General features: G+C 44.1%; 1 protein-coding gene across 4 annotated transcripts in view; it reads left to right on the top strand.

Annotated features, from left to right (window-relative positions):
- Window positions 1-211: 211 nt before the first annotated feature.
- tle2b (TLE family member 2, transcriptional corepressor b) overlaps window positions 212-22,210 on the top strand; it is a 72,609-nt gene continuing 50,610 nt past the window's right edge. For 2 of the 4 annotated variants that reach the window (XM_086047928.1, XM_086047927.1), the window contains exons 1-3: window positions 3,502-4,396; window positions 14,796-14,893; window positions 15,526-15,589. In XM_086047928.1, the coding sequence (XP_085904054.1) occupies window positions 4,373-4,396; window positions 14,796-14,893; window positions 15,526-15,589 (186 nt within the window). In that variant the 5' untranslated portion in view covers window positions 3,502-4,372. Of the gene's footprint in view, window positions 261-3,499; window positions 4,397-14,795; window positions 14,894-15,525; window positions 15,590-22,210 lie in introns of those variants that run through there. The other 2 variants (XM_086047930.1, XM_086047929.1) reach the window with 2 other exon arrangements.

Raw genomic sequence — 22,210 nt, 5'->3', positions numbered from 1 at the left:
CCCATTGGCCATTGCCTGATAAGACGTTGGGACCCAACGTGGGGTTAGAGCGAAGGCGATTGGCTCAGCTTCGTCCAATCGACGCGCGAGGAGAGACTCCCGGCCAGCTGAGCTTTTAAGGTGGAACCAGACGATAGACGCAGCCATGTGAAGAAGAGAAATTGAGACGTAAAAGGACCGGAATGAGTCTTCCCGCGCTTTTCGGTGCTTGTTGTTGCTGGATCAGGAAGTGGAAGGCAGTGCGGCGCTCTTCGTGAGAGGTGACCTACTCGAAATGTTACCTTTTTTTCACGAATAGAAGTGAAATATATAGTTATTTAATTCACATGTATTATAAGTCAATATCGGCAGAATACAACACACGCCCCGTCTCAAAATAGAGGGCGCTGTTTAATATTGAATTTGTAAACAAGGAACCTCTTTTGTAAAGTGCAGAAATATTTAATGGCATTTACACTAATCAAATAATTGCGAACTTGACAGTTGTTTTTAAGATGAAGACCCCCGTTACTGTCATGCACAAGTCATATTCGAGCCACTATCAACACCTGCCATTTTGTTTGGGGTCCTTTCATGTCAGCCTAATAATTAAATCAATTTTTTTCTGGTTTTCATAATAATAATATCATAAAATAATATGTAATATAGCAATATATCGTCGCCCTCCTATGAAGAACGGTTATGTCCAATTTTGTCATTTTTTAACATTTTCATGTTAATGGGATGTGTGTATTGCAGAAACCCGTTAGCGTAAAATGAAAAAAAATAAAAATATGGACATTCGTGTTTTTCACAGGATAATATATTTATGAATTAAAGGTTATGTTCAGCAACAGGTAGATTTTTTTTCTCTGAAACGCCATAGCAATAAATCACAACACACGGGAAATCTTATCTGACATGTTACGGACCAAACCAGTAAGTCTCAAAGTCGGCTGGGATAGGCTGCAGCTCACTTGTGACCCAAACGAGGATAAGCAGCATAAAGACATAGACGGGTAGATGTGTTTGTATTGTATTTGAATTACATTCCCGTGTATTGTTGTGCAGAACCATGTCAACTGTTGTTTTGCAACGTGTAATAGTTCTGTATGTTTGTTTGGCAGGGAAGTCAGTCTGCAGGCTCAATACAATTTCTATTCAAACCCAGACAGACTGAGGCGGAATTGCGTGTTTATACTCAATGATATCAGCGGCAAATCTAGTATCTGGTTTGTGGGTCACAGTCCTTCTCAGGCATCTGCTCATTGTTTTCTTGTTTTCTGTTTAACATACACAGACAGAATGGGAGGATAAAGTCAACCTGACAACGTTTTGTTCTTGGAGGATAATATCACAGTTGCATCAGATGCGTTTTGAACTTGGTGTTGTCGCAATTGTAATTATAGAATACTTTGTGCTTTCGCAGGGTTACCGCGGTTCCTTGAAAAGTCTTAAAAGGCATTGAAAACGTGGATTGACAAAACAAGCTTTCAGAAGTCTTCAAAAAATGTAAGCAAGAAGTCATTTATTATTGTAAATAAAAGCTCAATAAATTAACGTTCGTAACATCTGGCAATCACGACAGTAAAATCATTAGAACAGTGATGCGGTTTTAGTCGGCTCTCTTAAGAGCAAATGTACATTTATGTTCTACTTTCGCCAGTCATGCTGTGGTGTTGTGCATCGCGTGTTAGCATTAAGCTAGCGTCCTTTTCCTGTGTGGTTTTCTCAAATACGCAACTTGTAATTCCTGTTGTTTTAGTTTTAGTCGCACAGTAAATGTCAACCGGGAGTTAAAAAAAAACAAAAAAAAACAGCTTGACGCAAGCACATGGCTGCTTTTTTTTTTTTTTTTAAGAATTATTAACTATTGACTGTAAACTGTTGCTTGCTATCGCTGCCACCATTAATACCTTACGCAAATTTGAATTGTATCCAATCCAACATTGTGATAAATGGGGTTTTCCACACTGTGTTGGCTAATAATGAAGGCTTGCTCATTGTCTTTGCTGTTAGCAACGCAAGAAGAATTTCAGTGTTGTACAAGGAGGCGTTCCCCAGGAGTAGTTTGTTAACGTCCCCGCATTGTATAAGGGGACGTCAGTACTTTATGTGACCATAATTAACACTTGGGGGCTGCCCTCTGGCTGACCCTCTTGTTATCAAATGCCTTACTGGAAACCCTGCGCCCACATGCCAAGACGGGCTGTGTCCAATTCAACAGTGCGGGATTAATGGCTGTTTGATCAAGTTCAAAGGCAGAGCTGCCCCGGATAAAGTCATTACGAAGCGGGCCAAAAGACGCCTGGGCCCGGGCTGGTGCTCTCAACATGGAAAGACTTGAAATAACGCGACTTAACGGGCCGTCCTGTAAATAACACGCGCAAGGGGAGGTGACAGAAACGGAAAGGCAGATGTTTTTAACCGTCCTCGCGTGGGGTATTTGCGGCGTGTTGCCGTGTTAATCCCCCACCGTGTTTGGTTTAGTGACTTTTTGACCACGCGTGGGTGTAAAGCTTCATCGTGTCGTATGTGACACCTGCCGTAGTGCCTTTTTCTTCACTTGATCTTGATGACATTTCATTTGGAGGTATGGTTTCTCGCTACTACTTAAGTGGTCTTGCCGTACAATAAAACACCAGAAAACAAGGTCGGCAGTATTCGTTTGTGTGAAAACGAAACTTAAAGGGCCCTATTATCGTACCCAGCACGTCTAGCGTAAAGCGGCGCAGTTTAGCCGCGCCCCGTGGGTGGAGTTTTCTTTCTTTTGGAGACGGGCGCAGGCGGAAAGGGGTGTTTGCGCTGTTGTGGGAGTGAACACAGCAGACTTGTTTTCCATCCAATGGAAGCAGCTCCTCTCATTCCCTTGAAAGTGAGTGCGGAGTCGCATGGCACCGCAAGTCCACTTGTGAATGATGCGAATACCACGGCTGGCAGCCTGGTTCCTTGCTATGAACGCGGAAAAGTCATTTATGTTGTGAAAGGCCATGTGATCCGACATGACATTTTTGATTGGCCGTTACAACTGCGATGTTCTGACGGCATTCACTTGCGATTCAAATTTTGCAAAACTAGTCGCCCACAGTCGATCAATCACGAAAAATAGCTGCAGAACATTGCTTGCTGCGCGCGACCGATCACATTTTTAGTGCTACTGACATCCTGTTTCTGTCAGGTTATTTCACTGATACAAGTCTTTTGGTCCAAAACAAAAACAAAAAATGCACTTGTGCACTTAGGAATTCAGACTGGGCCATAATCAGATCTTTTATTTATTTATTTTTTTTTACACTTGACCGCCTTCTACAAAGGTTGACAGTTGGAGTTACGAAAAACACAATTCCAGGTGTCATTTTTCAGTGGAGTGTCCATATTTCATTGACGTCACGACGCACCGTTGAGACCAGGCATGCGTGACGTTATCTCCACAAGTGACGTCGTGAGTAGTAATGATGCACATATGTGTGCGCACTGATAAACTGTCACGAATTGCTTTATGAACGTCGCGGCGTTTGTTTGGGAATCTCAATTCCTTATCGGTCTTTGTGCATGACTGATCGCTCTGTCTGCGCGTGCGCGTGTGAGAGCGTATAACCGCGAAGAGCGCCGTCTCTCTCCTCTCGCTCCCTCTCCTTCTATCTGTTCCGTTCCACCTTAAGAGCAGCTTTAGCAGCCTGTCCTGTTTGTGTTGAAGCCAACAGGCACAATATATTACAGTCTAGGGCTCGCTGCTGAAAAGCCCGCTGGATCCTCCACTGACCTGCTCTTCTTTCCTGTTTTCCTCTTTTATTTATATATATATATTTTTTTTTTAACCCCCCACCCCTTTTCATATTAAAAAAAAAAAAAAAAAAACATAGCTCACTCACACTCTGCCGTCCTCATCCCTCCTCTTCCATTCTGCAGCAGCGTGTCACAGAGGAGGAAACCCAAGCAAGCGGTGGAGAACGACCATCCATCTGTGTGTTTATGTTTCTGTCAGTGGACGGCCGGGTGAAGAAGGGGCACCGGGAGACGTGAGGAACAAAAAGGGGGGCGCGGGGGGGTGGGGAGACGAAGGAGGAAAAAAAAAAAAAAAAAAAAAGAAGAAGACGAGGAGAGAGGATGTAATTGTCATGTCACTATGTTTGGATCTTGACTGATCACAGCAGGAGGAAGGCTGATAAGAGGAGAGCGTGGAAACTAAGTCTTGTGTGTTCTCATGACAGTGTTGGATAGAGCCGCATTGGATTGACTTTTGCTAGAAAGAAGAAGAAGAAGAAGAAGAAGAAGAAGAAGAAGAAGAAGAAGAAGAAGTGCACTTTGTGAACCAGTGGAGGGCAGAGGAGTGGAGGGCCAGGGGACTAACCTGGCCATCAAACGGACTGGAAGCCTCTCCTCTCCTGGGACCATGTACCCTCAGGGCAGGCATCCGGTAAGTGCACCTCAATATTTTTGTATCGGTCGTGATTTTTGTTGCGAACCTCTCTCGTCTTTTCCCCCCCCCCGAGTCTTCGCCATACTTTCGATGTTGTGTCGTCCCGCCGCGTTTCGGAGTCTTGGAAGTGTACGTGGTCCTCACTACGATGTGCACTTTGATCGGAAGCTGGTTTCATCTCCGCGCAAATGTGGATTTAATTGGCAGTTACGTTCCCACGTATCCATTTGTCACTTGTTTAAAAAAAAAAAAAAAAAAAAAAAAAAAAAGCCTGCTATGCCTTCCTTCGCTTACCCGCCCTTCAAGTGCAGTCAGGCTGTGGCGTTAATGTAGCCTCCGGAGTACAACAAAGGTTAAATACAAAGATGATAAAAAAAAGAGAAAAAAAAAAAAAAAAAAAAAAAAAGCCCAGAGGGGTGAATGACAGCTTCCTCTCAGTGTGGCAGTTTTTTTTCCCCTCGTGGGCCGCTTGCTATAATCAGGTTTATTTGTCATTCTCCATGTCTGTGCTACAAATAGGTCAGCGGCCACTTTGCTGTGTGAGCCTGCAGACTGACTTGCCCGCCAGATAACACACACACACACACACACACACACACACACACATAACTATCACACGGAATTATGAATGACATTTCACAAGAGTCAGGCATGAGGAATCAATTATGTGTGCACAGAGAATGCTAATAAGACTGAACGTGAGAGGAAGTAACAAAGTAGTGATAGACCGATTTGTCTTTTTTAGGGCCGATAGCGATTATCAGTAGTCAAGGGGGGGCGATAACCGATATTTGATGCCGATATTCATTTGCTGTGAAAGTGGAAATATTCGCGTGAAAATGAGAAAAACTTTGTTGAAATGCCATTATACTTCAATTTTCAACATGTTGAAGGTTTTCTTTTCATTTTAAACATAAAGAGAATAGATGGCTTTGGTTTAAAATTCGAGCAAAAAGTTCAGAGAGCTTTCATCAGCATGTCTTAAGCCAAATGAAAAACTAAAAAAGTAAATAGCTCCCCAAAGTTTTCCACTGCAAATAGTTTTCCAACATTTCAAAACAATTGAAATGTTAAACATTCACTCATTTTTGTTTGAATTTCTAACAAAAAAAAAAAGTGCAGGGAGTTCCAACTATCAGCAGCATATATGTTATAAAGTCAAGGTGAAAATGAAAATAAATATATAAATAAAATAAAAGTACCCTGAAGTTAACCCTGTTTTAAAATCTCGTTAGCAATATCTCACCGAGCGGTGAATGCTTGCGAACGTAGCAAATTTTCTTTTTTTCGTCAGGGTTTCATAAAAGGTTGCAAAATGTGGCAAAGATGTTCACAGAAAGTGAAAAACTCTCTGCGCATGTTCAAGATAACTTTACGACCAAAAAAAACCATGCTTGCAACAAGTAAAAAAACGTCTGCAAACATCTTTGCAACCTTTTACAAACCCTAATGAAAACCCCCAAATCGCTATCGGCCTCCGGATTTGTAATAATGGCCGACGCCGATATTCGTCAAATATCGTCTCCAATGATCGGCCTGGCCGATTAATCGGTTTATCCCTATAACAAAGGCAGAAAGTAAAAGATGCCCCCCAAAAAAAGAGCCTTCTTGAAGAATAGCAGGAATGAAAATGAACGAAAGTGGGAGTTTCCCTCCTCCGCTCGGCGAAATGACTTTGTGATAAAGTTGCACCCCAACAACAGGTCGATGGCCACCACCTAACCCCCACTCCCACTCTTAACACCATCTCTCCGTGACCACCCGCCACACTCCCACCATCCCCTCCGCCAGCGCATCTTTATTTCTGGTGCGGCAATGAAATGTGATCCATGACGAGGTGACAAACGCGCACGCGCCTTCATGTTGTTTGTCTCTGCAGCTCTACAAGAGCTGCACGTGTTGTGAATTATAGCAGCAAGTATGCAAAAAAAAAAAAAAAAAAAAAAAAAGCAACCTAGCTGAAAATCCTGAGAATAACCTTTATTTCACATCGACACTTTAAATCACACCGCAAAGAAGAGAAGGCTCAATGTGTTATGAAAGCACGATTAGGCTGTTCAATTTTCTATTTTTCAAACGCAAGCATTTAGTGTAGCAACTGAAAAAAAGGCTGCGAATGCTGAGCACGGTTAGTTCTGAGTTTCTGGAATCCAATCTCAGCTCAGGCCCGTGAATTTTATTGAAGATGCCCCTATACTACAGTACTTTAATCAAATATTGTTCATATGCGCAAAACACGAACTTTTGGGGAACATGACATACGTTAAAGCGGGAAGTCAACCCCCAAATTTTCTTTCTAATAATATCTTCTATGAGCCTCCACTAGTCTAAACTCGTTTGTGGAATATGAGCCGTTTTTAGCTATGTCAGGGGGCGGCCATTTTGTCTCTTCTGTCGTCTGAAAATGACAGCACTGTTACTCAGGGCACTGGTAACAACCAATCACAGCTCACTTGTTTTCTGAAGCTGAGCCGTGATTGATCGTTATCTGAGCCCCGAGCAACTGTGATGTCATTTTCAGTCGACGGCAAGTGACAAAATGGCCGCCCCCTGACATAGCTAAAAACGGCTGCATTTGTCATATTCCATAAACGCGATATTAATCAGAATGTCTTGTTTCATCTAGCGGGTCTGCATAGAACATATTCTGGAAAAAAATATGTTTGGATTGAACTCCACTTTAAGCAGCAAAATCCACCCGTTTTTAGCCATGTCATTGGGCGGCCATTTTGTCACTTGCTAGGGACTCAAAATGACATCGCAGTCAACATGACATCAACAACCAATCACGGCTCACGTGTTTTCTGAAGCTGAGCCGTGATTGATCGTTATCTGAGCCCCGAGCAACTGTGATGTCATTTTCAGTTTGGGCGGCCATTTTGTCACTTGCTAGGGACTGAAAATGACATCACAGTCAACATGACATCAACAACCAATCACGGCTCACCTGTTCTCTGAAGCTGAGCCACGATTGGTCGTTACCTCTGAGCAACTGTGATGTCATTTTCAGTCGACAGCAAGTGACAAAATGGCCGCCCCCTGAGATGGACAAAAACGGGTGGATTTTACTACTTAACTCATATTCCACAAACAATATCGATCAGAATGTCGTTTTTTTTAGACCAGTGCGCCTGCACTTAACATACGTTTGTAAAGAACATGTTTTTAGCGTGTCATTCTGAACACCAGGGGGCACTGTGGACAAGAAGTACCTAATCAATAAGATAAAGGCAAAATAAGAGGTGAAGAAAACAGCAGTCAAGTCGGACGCTATGGGGCTCGAGAAACTTTGTTTTGCCCAGCGCATTTTCCAATCTGCACTCACTTATTCCAAACGCGCCGCACTGATATCATTCCAAACACGGTTCATCCTGTTTCTTGTTCAGCCAATCTTCCTCTCCCAAGTGCAGCTGGAATATTCATTTCCTGTTGTTCCATTTCATGCAAATGCACTACCTAAGTGCGCACGCAGGCCGGCTCGAGAAATGAGCGTGGTGAGCGTCCACGTTCGAACGCTGTCAAGTCGCACTTATAAGCAAAAGTCCTTGACGACTGGACATCGTCCATCGGTGGGACGCTGTGCCCTCCGATTGACCGGCCCTAAAGTCAACTGGGGATGGGATCCAGTTCACCCTTGACCCTAATGACGACAAGCGCTCCACAAATTGGATGGATGAATCCATTTTGACAGTTGGACCCGACAACCGTTCCGTTTGAGTTCCATCGATTTGGACAGCACAGATGTTGGAAGTTAACCTTGGTGTAAAACAACAGACGACTGTTGTTACAAGTAGATGCGCCCTTGCATAAAAATGTTCTACTTCCTGTCGGCCAGGGTGGACGTGACTTTTGCTTTCCAGCCGCTGCGGAAGTGAGAAAGACGGTTTCTTTTATGGAGGAAATGGCAAAAGGCAAGATGGCTTTTTAAAAAGAAAAAAAAAATAATAATAATTTTTTGTTCTATTCCGACTGGATTATTGACTGCTCGGTGGATATTGAAGACGCGCTAGATTGTATGCGCAGCCCTGTAATTGATCCCGCTGGATGTTTGTGTTTCTGCATGTGTGCGCGAGCGCGCCTTTTCATGTTTTATATGTGCGCATTTGCACCTCGCCGTCTGACTTTGTGTGTGCGCGTGTCTTTGTCCGTATGTTCCTATGAAAGGGTTGAGGTATGTGTTTCTGATGTGAGGAGAGGTGCTGGTGTGTCATCACAATAAATGGGAGTCTCGGTCTGACTTTAATTACCAAGTAGACTTGCTTGTGGCAAGAAAAAATACACACGCGCGCCATTAATGAGGACCAGGCATTCATGAATGTGTGTGTTTTTTTTGGGGAAAAAGCAAGGGTGCCATAAGCTTTTTCTTTGGCTTTTAAAAAAAAAAATTTATGCCACCGCAGAAGGGTGCGACAGTCACCATAGGACAAGATATTGATCTTATTATGACATAAGAAAGGTGCTATAATTAGCAACACATTTACTGTGATACATTTATCCGTTTGAATTTTTTTTTTAGCACCCTATGGTATTGTACTTTATAAAAACATACAGTCACATAATCAAATAGAATGTCAGGAATTGAACGTCATAATTTGATGCTTTAATACACTGTGCCGCTCCTTTTGGTGTTTGTGCCTTGGCCACCAGGGGGCATTATAACATGTACACAATAAGACGCTCCGAACTGCTCAATAACCTGCAGTAATATGAGCTTTTTTTCCCCGCAGAGGATAAAGAATTCATGCATGTATTGTCCGTCTGATGTTTCCGCACCATTTGTGTTCAAATATCTCTTACTTCAAGGTTTACAACGCCGCAACGTCGATGCTAGCTTTGTTAGCCCGTGTTCAGTGTTTTGTGTTGTTAGGCTTAAGATAGAAGGTTTGTTTAGCTGAATACACAAACTGTAACCCTCCTTTGTTATATGTTTAATTTTTATCCTCAATAAATTCACTGGCAAACTGCTGCCCGCGGTGAACTCCACCAGCACCGCCGAGCTCCCGTAGCTGAAATCTTTGCTCGCAAATGAAGAATCGACTGAGATGAACCCTCGTAGCTCGAAAAAACGAAACAAAAAAAAAGCAGCCAGTTGCAGACTCGTTCACATTTCTTATCTATTCATGCGTCTTTTGCCACTAAATATTTCATCGGCCAATGATTATTTCATGCTCTATCTGAATGCGTGTCCGCTTGTCTCGGAGACGTCCTCATACAAAATGAAGAGCGAGTGCTAATGAATGACAGTGTGGAAGGGCAAGATGCCTCCTTGCACAGGCATGCCCGCTAACGCCGCGTTGGTAGAGTGCCCCAGAGGCTAAACGGTGGGAGAGTAGGAAGACGAGCAGACAGATCGAATTATTTCTTACCCAATCGCTGGCAGATGAGCATCTGTTCCGCACTTGAGCTCTCATTTCAAGTGGTGGAAAAAAAAAAAAAAAAACAGCAGCCCATTTGAGCGGAAGTTTGGCGTTGCAAAAGATAAAAGTCAGAGGGACGGACAAAAACTCCGAGGATAGCTTTCGGGCAGAATTCAAAACAAATTGCGATGACGTCAGCTACCGGATGGATAAAAGTGTCATTTTCAAGGAGTAAACAAAACACAATGGTTGACAGCGGTTGTGGGATGTTGCGGACGGAAGGTTTTTTTCCGGTTGCGCGCGTCTGCTGTTCAGGAAATTTTTCGACGACATGACACTGTCTTTAGATCCGCCCCCGCCCACTTATTTGCACACCCCTGCGACCAAGGTGACTGTGTTCACACCCACAACTACGTTTGGATGGACAACATTTCTTTACTCCGATCAGAGTTCGGATTAAAATTATGATCGGATGCATCGTTTTCATGGACGAAAAATATTGCTACGATTACAACTTGCGTGTTCATGTATCACACTTTCCGTCGGGAACAAATTATTTTGACGTGCGAGATTGACCAAATATGCTGGGAATAGTATCAAAAGAAGAAGTCGTAGAGACTTCCGTGGCAACAAAACATTGCTTCGTCCATTTCTGTTTTAAACGTTAGCGTTATTTCATGTACTTTTCCCTTTGCGTTGTTACGTCCAGTTAACGCTTCTTAATGTGAGCTTCAAATGTACCAGTTCAGTCTTGTGCCGGCCACGTCTTCCGCTGCTTCTGCTAGCTTCCGGGAATAACAGAAACGCGTATAATGACGTCACAGGCGTGCGCGGTAAAGACGTTGTGTTCCGAAATTTCAGAATAAGTGTTTGCTTTTAATTCAAATAAATGTGTCCGTGTAAAGGTCGCCATTTATTTCCTGTTCCACTACAGTCATCATTGTTGTTTTGTTTTGACAATGCATCACTTAGGTTTTTTTTTTGTTGTTTTTTTTTTTTTGCATTTATTCCGCCATTTTGAATCAGTTCATCAAAGAGCCCATTACCATCAATTATAACAGAAGGTTCAGGTGTCAGCTGATGGCCACGGTGAGGGGCGGGCGCCAATTCAATCCTGTTATGTGATCGAGTCAAAACAGACCTCAAGCGCCACCCCCGCCCACCCCTCGTTGCCCCCCCCCCGCTCGCCATAGATAATCCTCCCTAATTCTCTGCTTTGCCTGTGCCAGCTCATCCAAATTGTGATTGACTGCTGTCCCACATGGTGTGTGTGTGTTTGTGTGTGAGTGTCCGTGCGTGCATGCGTGTCTGTGTGTGGATGGGTGCCCGTTAAACACCCCCCACCCCTCTTTCACATCTACCTCCAAGATTACCAGGATCAGTTTTTGCTATCTGATTCCCTATGACGGCTGCATCTCTCTCACACACACACACACGCACACACACACACACACACACACGGTCTATACAAAAATACAGGAGGCGAGAGGTTGTTTTTTTTCGGCCCTTCGTGACAGCCCATCGAACCCCCAAACAGTCTGCGTGGCCATCTGTCACGGCGCAAGAGAGACCCGACGCACTCGCACACTCAACTTCAACAACAAATGTTTGCTGTGGCCTACATACGCCGCCGTCTTTTGTCAATATTCTACCATTTCCCTTCCCCTCAGGTGCCTTTTATTTCAGTTTAACTTTGCCTAAATGACCTCCAGCAAGAATCCCGCTGCCTCTGCAAGTTTTTACGTCATCGCCAAAGAATGGATCTCAGCCTCACAAGCTGTTCTTGTGTCCCATTAGGGGCATGGCTATAGGAGAGATGAAGTGGTTCATTCAGATTTATTTGCGGGCAGGGTTGTCGCTATCCGATCACATGACCGGAAATCTGGGCCGATCGCGCGATTTTCAGCTGATTGGTATTGACTGAAAAAGATTGCATTTTTATTTTTGTTTTTTTTCCCCCCCAAAGTCAAGAATAAAATATTTTAGTTATTTACTTGATTTTAAAGGACTGAAAAAGATTGCATTTTTATTTTTGTTTTTTTCCCCCCCCAAAGTCAAGAATAAAATTTTTTAGTTATTTACTTGATTTTAAAGTGGAAATCAACCTAAACATATTTTTCCAAAAATATGTTCTATGCAAGCATTCTGATGAATATTGCGTTTGTGGAGTAAGAGTTAATCCACTCGTAGTTGTGATGTCATTTTCGATCGACAGAAATGACAAAATGGCCGCCCCCTGACATGGCGAAAAAACGGGTGCATTTTGCTGCTTAACTCATATTGCTCACTGTATATGGCCACCGCAGCAATTGAATGATATCCTGTGGGATTCCTTCTAGCTATCTGTCACCAGGCATCGTCAATTCATTCTCATTTCTGTCTCGCTAAATATACTATGTGAAGCATTTCCAATCAAATGAAAGACCTTGTGGAGGTGGCTATTTGCGGTGTTGTGTACATAACGCTCGTACGAGCAGATGGCACAAATATTACAGAGGCTGAATGGGCACACTTATGTTGACTACAAAACTACGAGAGGGAGGGGGGGGGGGGGGGGAAGCATTTCCTTCTTTTTCTACCTCCCATCCCGGAGGGGTGTCACGGGGATGAATGGCGTTCTATCTCACACAGTCAGTCTCTCTCTCTCTCTCTCATCATCTGGCTCTCGCTCTCCCCTGTAAGAACGTCAGGGGAGTCTATCACTGGCTCAATCCATCTGTCCGTCAAACACGTCGCTCTCTTTTTTTTTTTTTTTTTTTTTTTTGTGTCACCCTCCCTCACCCTTTGACGACGTGCGTACGCTCCGACTGATAATCGACTGTACATGCATATTGCTGTTGTCAGTGAGTTCGTGGCCTTTGTGTATCGAGCCCTCCCAATCGCCGCAGTGAGAACCGTATCTGGTCCTGACAGTATCAATCAAGGTCGGCGGGGATCTTTTGGCAGAGCATTTCTCCCACCCTCATCGCTCTCGCACGCGCGCGCGCGCGCGCGCACCAAGTCAGTGTAGGTTTTGCCCATCTCGAGCTCCCCTCTCCGCCTCGTCTCGGCTCACTTTTAGCTCGACTCAGCTCGGCTCTGTGGATTAATTACTGGGGGGCGGGGGGGGGCTCGCACATCTCTGACCTCCGCCGTTGGACTAATTGAAATCTAATTGAATTGTTCTTGTCTAGACTAATGAAGCTCGCCGCTGAAACCGCCAATCTTTTTTTTTTTTTTTTTTGCTTTGGCTGCGGCCCGATCGCCACGAGGGCATAATAAACCTTTGCATTGTGCGACGGGGTTCCGACGGATGGATTCCGACTTGGTCCGAATGATTTGTTTTGCTTATGCTCTGACATTTCATTTCAAGGCTGCAGAAAGCGACGTGAAAATGAGCATTTTCGCGTCAGCTGCGTTGTCATCGCATCGGAAAAGTGTTAAGTTGTGTGCATGAGGTGCACTTGTCAGCTCCTTTTAGATGCTGTTCGTATTTCCCAGATTAGAAAGGAATCTGCATTGTGACATGATGACAGCAGGAAGTTGCCTTGCTCGGTCACATGACTGACTAGAACGACGAGTCCCAACCGCTGTGCTACAAGAAATCCAATTTCACTGAAATTGATCCGAAAATTATTGTTAATTTCCTAAAAAAAAAAAAATAACAACATGTATTTGTTCATCTATCTATGCCAGTGACATATAGTGACAGGTAGAACATGCTCCCCCACAAGATGGCGTAAGGTACATTTCGAACCGGTGTTTCAACCTGTTGCCATTCCTGCAACAGAATAAATCATGGGACTCAGACCCAGAGTAAGTAAATTGAAGTGATATCATTGTTTTTTTCAAGTTACATACTTGTGGCATTTTTTGTCTAGTGGGATTTTTCTATTGTTAGGTGCTTTGGCTCAATGAAGGTCGGGAAACCAATTCCGGTCCCCGAGGTGCGGTGTCCTGCATGTCACCCTGCTGCAACCCACCTGATTCAAATGATCAGGATATTTATCCAGCTTCTGCGGACTTTGCTGATTATACGATCATTTGAATCAGTACAAGAACTGCATGCAAAATTGGGTCTTTCAATCAAAAAATCAATCAAATTTTATTTATATAGCACTTTTCACATGTTAAAAAAAAAAAAAAATGCAACTCAAAGCGCTGTGCAATAAAAACATCCAAAATACAATTTTATTTTCATCAGGTAACAACCAATCACGGCGCAGCTTCAGACAACAGGTGAGCTGTGATTGGTCCTTACCTGAGCCCGGAGCAACTGCGATGTCATTTTCAGTCGACGGCGAGTGACAAAATGGCCGCCAGCCTGGGATGGACAAAAACGGGTACGCCGAAACTCATATTCCCCAAATGCCGCGTTTAGACTAAGTGGGCGGCGCAAACAAAATCGACTTCATCTCCCTATTTTCCTATCGGACCTCACACACAGGACAGCGCGTCCGGGAAAAGTTAAAAAAATATAGGCAGTGTGACCCCCTCAACCGCCCCCCCCCCCCCTTCCATGAATGCACCGACTATGAATGGTAATTTCACGACATGGGAAGCAGCATCTAAAACATCCTCTGTTGTTTCTCCAAGCTCATGACAAACGCCGAGGACGGCAGCTGGTCCCCGGGGAGGTGTTTTGTTCTGTTGGTCCTTGTTTAGCTTTTAGCAGGTGCCTTGATTTCCCTGTAAGCAATTCCAATGACGTTTCCTCCTCCCGCCGCCGCCGCCGCCGCCGCCGCTCTTTGTAGGCTAGAATACATTAGCGCGCCGCCAAGAAAGTGGAAAGTGGCGACGCCGATGCTAATGTGGCAGAGGGAAGGAGGAAGAGTCATTAGCGGAGGACACCGCTTTATGATGTGTGGGAAGAGGAAGTGACCTTTCCTCGCTTTCATCTCGGCTCTCTCTCTCTCTCGCGCTCACACGCGCATACGCACACACGCCAGAGGGTCCGGGCCACGCATGTGCACTTATTCTGTTTTATCGCATGAAGTCACACACATACGCGGCCGAATGCCTGTCTTTCTTCACGTCTGTCCTTTTTTCTTTCCGTCAAGGTCCCCTTGCAACCTGGCCAGTCTTTCAAGTTCACCGTCCTGGAAACTCTGGACCGCATCAAGGAGGAATTCCAGTTTCTCCAGGCCCAGTATCACAGGTACGGCAGCGTGTTGGTTGCATCCGTCGAGTAGGAACAACGGATCGCTGAAGACATGATGTCCCCTTTCTCGCTTTCGCAACACGATATTAACGATATAAAAGTGATCGGCGCGGGAAAAATCTTACAATACTTGACGGCAATTTTCCACGAGTAAATCCTGATCAGGCCCCGCGTTTGAGCGATGAGAATCCTTGTAGCTTCTGAAGTTGCCGTAGTATCGTATAGTTATTTCCATACAATCTCGTGTAAGGCCGATGATTTTGAATCGTCCGATATTAGATCTTAGAAAATCGTCTGGAATCGACCGATTTCAGAATTGTATTCTGCCAAATATTGGAATCGGCATCAGTCTAAAAAAAAAAATCCTGTGGCGTGTGGAACTATGTTGAAGTGACACATCTCGGGGTGCGTTTCTTTTTCCGCAATCAAATCATCTGTTTTGAAGGGTGTTCTATGAAAAAAAAAGTTGAGGTGAGATTACAAACGATATTATTGTAAACAGTCATGATGTAGGGTTGGCAGCAGTTAGTCACAATTATTTGCAGCCTGTGACAGGGCACGGTCCCCCGTCTCCTGCAAATAGCGGCGGATTACCGTTCACCATCTCATTTGCATATCCTTGTGTGCAGCCTCAAGCTGGAGTGCGAGAAGCTGGCCAGCGAGAAGACTGAGATGCAGCGCCACTACATCATGGTGAGTCCACTCACAGCTTTGAGCAACCTTGTTAGTCTCACTAGGTTTTTCCAGTTTGTTCCCATCACTCAGTTCTTTGTTTACCCGCTGAATCTGCATCCCTTTTCCTTCGCGGTTCCGCTACAGTTGGAAATTGGGGGATTTGCCTTTTGACCACTGTAGTGAATCCAAATCAACAGTGCTAAATGGATTTGTTAGTTGAGGAAGACAATGTTCAAACGCCACCAAAAAGATCAAAGGAGTCAAGTTTTAAGAGTTTGTAAAGCATTACTCTCAACTCTCCACAATTAAGATTAGCGTCGATGCTAAGCCAGTGATTCCAATGGGAAATTATCCAGTTGCGCTTAATTGATCTGAAATATATAATATATATATATATATATGTGTGTATACATTTATATTTTCAATGCATTTCAATGGTCGTCAGTACCGATTTTCTCTATTTGCGGGCTTGCCCGGCACCCGTCCTCCCTCAATCACCACGTGATGACAGACATGGCAGTTTAGGAAGTGCATGGTTCTATGTACTTCCCCATTTCCGCCCCTGCAGTCATTTTTCCCCTGCTCTGTTTTTTTGATTCCTAGTCTTGCAGCCTGAGCTCCTCTTTGTCGGTGTCTATGTGCGACTAAAGGCTCACGTGTATTGTAAGCCTTTGTCTGTAGTACAAAATCCACGCAGAGCTGAGCAGAATTTGATATGCACTCTCTGCAAAGCTGCTCGCCTTTCATAAACCTGGGAGGGCAGGCCGGATCAGGACTTTAAGCTGCACAGACGCACAGATGGGAAGGCATGAATTTAAGAAGAGAAGGATGGAGAGAGAGAGAGAGAGAGAGAGAGATGATGTGATAAATTTACAAATACATACAAGGTGAGACTCAAAAGAATGCAGACGTAAAAATAAAGGGCAGCAAAATCCCTTTTCTGTAGTGCTTGTCCTCATTAGGGTCATGAGCTAGCTGATATTGGGCAAGAGGCGGGGACACTCTGTCCTAATTGCAGTCACATTAACATTGGTGGACAATTTAGAGTCTTCAGCGAGTCTTAACATGTACAACGTGTGTTTTGGGGAATGTGGGAGGAAGCCGGAGTCCCTGGAAAAAAACCCACGCAAACCACGGCGAGAACATGCAAACGCAAAGCATGCTAACCACTACCCGCTGTGTGGCACTTAGCAACATGAATAATAGTAATCATTGATAAATGTAAAAAAAAAAAAATCCCTCTGGATGAAACGAGCTAACTTTAGTCTGGTATTATATTGTTTTTCTCGTTAGAAATGTGTGTGTAACGTAAATGTTGCTGCCGCTCGATTCCACTCATTTATAATAACTGTCACTAGAAATACACGGAATGACAAGTAGTTATCCACGTTTCCGTCATTACTTTCGGGGTTGGACCGATAAATCGTCAATCGCGTGTTCTGACACTAACAACACGTGCGACGCATCGCATAATTGAGCATTTGGTCGGTTGGCGCCGCAAATTAGCCGTTGTGCCGTTAGCGGATAGAAATAGTCGACTAAAACTGAGAGCGGTGACACGATCGCTCGCAAAACAAGTATAACAGAAGCTATTTGTGAAAATACAAACACTGTATTGTAGTGTCTGCTTTGTCGGAAAAACAAAGACTAGAAATTAGCGTTTGCCAATGAAGCTAAAGTAAGCTAGCGTTTGCCAATGAAGCTAAAGTAAGCTAATGAAGCTAATGTTGCCAAGAAGTGCTTCGCTTTATTCCATAGACACGCGGAAAGCGCTTTTTCCTCCATCTAGCCACACCCTCCGACTCACACATCCAATCACAAATCATACTTAAAGACCTTCATGATTTCACAGGCTCAGTGAGTGAAAAAAAGTGCGCACGTCCAGTTGACAACTAAAAAAAAAAAAAAAAAAAAAGCTATCTATGATGTCATCGTTTAATCACCTGCGAACACTCCTCTCTCCCCTTATTTATTCATGGTAACCACCAATAGAATAAACAAAAGCACAACTTCAAGAAAAAATCCAAATTCTGTTCCCTTTTCAGACAACAGCTAGCCGTGCAGTTCCCGTCCATACAGGTTAGCCCGGGGCTGTTTTATTTCTAACGCGGACTCAGCGTTGTGCACCGGACGGCTACCGCGGCGCGATGCTTCTCAAGTCAGGGTTCAGAGATGACAGTCGGCGTGAAGAGGAGGAGGCGGAGGCACTCTGGGGGGGGGGGGGGGGGGGGGGGGATATTGAGGCTCAAAGGCAAAGATAGCTTGAGAGAAAAATCGCTCGGTGTCAGGCGGGGAGGAATAAAAGTGAGTTGCGGATTGATCGACGGACGGACGGACGGACGGATGGAAAGAAAAGCAGGGAGCGATGAAGGCGGGGGGAAAGACGCAAAGTGATACAAGAAAATGGAAATGAATGGAAAAAGAGGGAAGAAATGGAGAAAGATAGCGACATAATGCCTAGTGTGTGTGTGTATATGCACAGACACGTAAATAATGTGAAGCAACACCGGACTGGCTGTGCCCACAGAGGAGATAACCCAGAAGGCTATTTTTAGCTTGTTAGGCCTGTCATCCACACTGAGGCCCATTTCCATCCGGGGCGCGCGCGCGTGTGTGTTCTTGGGTTATGTTTTTTTTTTTTTTTTATTTTTTTTTTTCCCTCCCCCCCTCTGCTCTGCTCGCCACGCCGCACTGCTCCTACCATTACTATTCATCAGTTTTAGGATCTCTGTATACCAGGCAGAGGCGCCACAAGCAGGATGACATCAGGCATTTATTCGCTTGCCGATGCGCACATCAGCCGTGGTGTTTCGCGCGTCCCCAAATTTTACGACTCAAAACGGCATCGCTGATGGCTTTATCTTTGATAGGGGAATGCTCAAACGATGTCGTCTGCGCGTTCTTCATTCTCGCGCCGATTTGCAGTCTGCCGCACGTCTCCAAAATAAACTGTTGCCGCAGGGGGGAATAAACCGCTGTGAGTTGTGCATTTTCCTCAATGGCAAATCATATTTACAAGTGAGAAAGGCTGTCAAGGTCTTCAGAAAGCCTAAAAAAAAAAAAAAAAAAAAACGTACACGTCTTGCTTGCACTCGTACTTATGACGTACACGTGCCGCATATAAATAAGATGTTGTGAAAAGGCGGCTCTATGAAGTCCGATTTGATGCGACGCCATGAAAGCAAAAAAATGTGAAAAAATGCAACTCAGCGATGCTTCGTAATGAGCTGCGGTCTTAAAAGGTGGGCTTGTCCTGCTAAAACAGAAGAAGGAACCCTCGCCCAACTGTGCCCCATTCCTGAATTCCCTTTTTGTACTTTTTTTTTTTTTTTCAGTATTTTTAGTGTATTCAATGAGAACAGAGTATGTTTGCTAATGTCGTCCTTTGCACTTGTTGACCTGGGGCGGCGTCAAAAATACCCCAGCTGCACTACCGGCCCGTTGACGACTCCGATTGTAGTTTTATGACCCTTACCTAGATTTACGTTCAAATACATTAGTATTCACAGCCTTTGCGCAATACTTGGCAGCTATTAGAGTCTTTGTGAAACTGATGACACAAGTTTGGCTCAGCTTTCTTTGTCGCAGCACTGCTTTAGCTCCGTTAGGTTTGAAGGGCAGCTGTGAAGAAAACACTTTGTTGAGTTTAGAATTTCTAAAGGGTTAAAAAAATTCTAAAAAAAAAAAAAACAATAAATAAAAAATTCTTTACAAGAATATGTTCTATGCAGCCCTACTAAGTCTAAACGTGGCATTCTGATTGTGTTTGTAGAATATGAGTTGAGTAGCAAAATCCACCTGTTTTTGTCCGTCTCAGGTGGCGGCCATTTTGTCACTTGCTGTCAACGGAAAATGACATCAAGATGACATCAAAATGACAAAAAGGCGTGCTGGACCAGCCAGGACATCTTTTATTTTGTTAGCCTTAGCACCACCACTTTGTAAAGTTTTGTTTTTGTAATCCTGCTAACTGTATTTGTCTGACTATTTACCTTTTTTTTTCACCACGACTTGTCTTAAACAAAGTCCGTTAAGACTATAAAGCTAGTGGTAGGGTTGTGCAATTAATCCAAAATCAATTACAATTAGGATCATTACACTCCACGATGACAAAACTGTCATAATCGTAAAAAAAAAAAAAAAAAAACCCGATTAATGTGCATTTATATCCAACGCGTTTTTTATATCCAACATTTGTTTACACATTGAAGTCATACTTGAATTGATACATTTGCACTTTTTATTTAATTTTATATTAATCCATTTTGTTTGGTCCAAAAGGAACTTACATACTTATATTGTTTCAAAGAAATGTATTTGCCTTTACATTTTTCACGTTTAAACATTTTCTTGTTTTGGACCAAAAAAGAAACGATCATTTGAAGAATTGTGATTTCAATCATCACCAAAATAATTGCGATTCATATTTTTTGCTTGTGCTTGTGGTTGTCTTTTGGGGCGGATGAAAAACTCCAACGCAAATTTCGCAAACATCGGTATGAAAATGTCACATATTGGACGCAAATCCAGCAAACGTGTCCGTCTTGAAAAACAAATGCTGTGAAATGCAGGATATGTTTGTCTGAAGTTGCCATTTTTGGGCTCATTTGCGAGTTTATCCGAATGAACCACTTCAAGCATATTCACCTGATCGCCCCCAAATTTGAACCTGGCACGCTGCCAAAGTTGTGCGTCAAATTCTAAACCTTACAATATTTCTATCGCTGGCAGCATAATTAGATGACGTGCCCTGAAACACGAGCTCCGATCTTATTATCACCCCGCAACTGTAATCGTTCTCTTAAACCGAGACAAAACTGATACATGACGTTGCAAAAGAGACGCGGGCGGCTCGTGTGGAATTTCTAAAGTTTGGACGACCAGATTTGCGGGGATTGCCGTCGCCTTCCAAGAGTGGGACTTTAGGTTTCTCGGGATTTAAGAGGGCCAGATGCAAGGGAGGGATTGATGTTTAAGAGCCTTAAAACAGTCTGAAGAGTCTCAAAACAAGGCGGGAATAAAGGATTAAGAAAAACAAAAACAAAAAAAAAAAACGGACTCAGCTCTCTTAAAACTCCCGCTTTCCTCTGTCTAGTAGTTGTGTGGACTCTCGCTCTGATGAAACCGTCTGCAAGAGGTGCTGATGGAGTCCTCACTCGCAGCTTGCTAACCTGACCTCTGCTGCGCTTTAGCGCAAGCCTCAAATAAATGATTTAGCACGCCGTCGGCGTACGCGCGCGTGAAGCGGGTGGGTGGATGAGCGAGACAAGCTCACCCAAGGGACGGCGGAGAACAATGCCTTTGCAAAGGCGTTTTACGCACACGCTTGCCCACACGCGCAGCGGGTTCAAGTTGCGCTCGCACGTGTTGTAAACGCCACTCCCGCACACCATGTTTTATGAATCGGGACGTGCCGCTAGCGCGAGAGCTTTGCGCTCTTCGCACGCGTCAACGTCCCCTTTAGATAAAGCGCACTTGGAAGGATCCTTTGAAAGTGCTGGCTTTCCCTGCAGAATATATGAAAGCGGGATGATTAAAAAAAAAGAATAAAAAAAAGAAGAAAAAAAACCTTCTCTCAATGCCCCGAGGGCGTACCGTTTAGACGGGGACGAATGAGCAAACGCTCCCTGGAGACCGCAACAGAAAAGTGAGACCAAATAAACATCGGTCATAATCGGAAAGAACATTGCAGGTCAGATCTTTTAAAGACGAATGAATGTCCGATGAACAGGCCAAAGGTGTTGAGCTTGCGCAAAGGTAGTCACAAAGTTGCCTTCAGGGGGCCAAGGGAGGAGGAGAAACGCGACGATACATTTACGGGCAGTCCGTCCCTGGGCCTGACCGGCCCCAAAAATAGATCGGAGGGTGGTAAATTAAAAAAAAAAAATGGCTGGAAGTGGATTTTAGTCCGGCACTGTGACGCCACTGCTCTTCGTTTTCCCGTCTATGGCGTTTTCCTTTGGTTGTTAGCATCAAGCTAAGGCCGCTATCATAAGGCTAACGCTACCGCACAATGACAATCAGGAGGAACAAATGCGCACAAGCATACCTTTTTGTGTGATCCGTGGGTGGCCAGTGTTTGTCGTCGGTGCTTAATGATGTCAGCCAGTCGCTTTATTGACCGTCTGTTATGCACACGCGCCCACGCGCACACTTGCCGTGTGTCAGCCGTCTACATAAACACATACGTAGCGGTGCTCTTACGCACTGCAGAGTGCAGCAACTCACCACAGGGATTATATAATGGAACGCGCTGGGGAATGGTGGCAGTTAAGTCAGGATAAACCTATTGAGGGAAAAAAAAAAAAAAAAAGACCCGTCCAAACCCTTTGTAATTCATGCTCATGTGCTCAGGTCTTCAGGCTATTAAAAAACAGACCAAAAAAAAACTATTCAGGATGAAAAAAAATAAAATAAAATACCTGTCACTTAACTTAAGTTTGCCTTGATTTTATTTTCATGAGGCAGTCACAGAAATTTCCCACACGGTAGTCGTGGAATGCACTGAATGGTATTTTTAATTAAACTGTCTCAAGGGAATGGAACAGAAGTGAGCCGAACACGCTTTTTTTTTTTTTCAGTCCCTGGGCTGTCACATGTGCACGTCTGTCAAGGCGTCTTGAACGTGGCAGCCACCGC

Source organism: Filicampus tigris, chromosome 12 (genome assembly GCF_054856515.1).
Source record: "Filicampus tigris isolate MCC_2025a chromosome 12, RoL_Ftig_1.0, whole genome shotgun sequence".
Classification (NCBI taxonomy): Eukaryota; Metazoa; Chordata; class Actinopteri; order Syngnathiformes; family Syngnathidae; genus Filicampus; species Filicampus tigris.
This window is presented reverse-complemented; position numbering and strand designations above follow the sequence as displayed.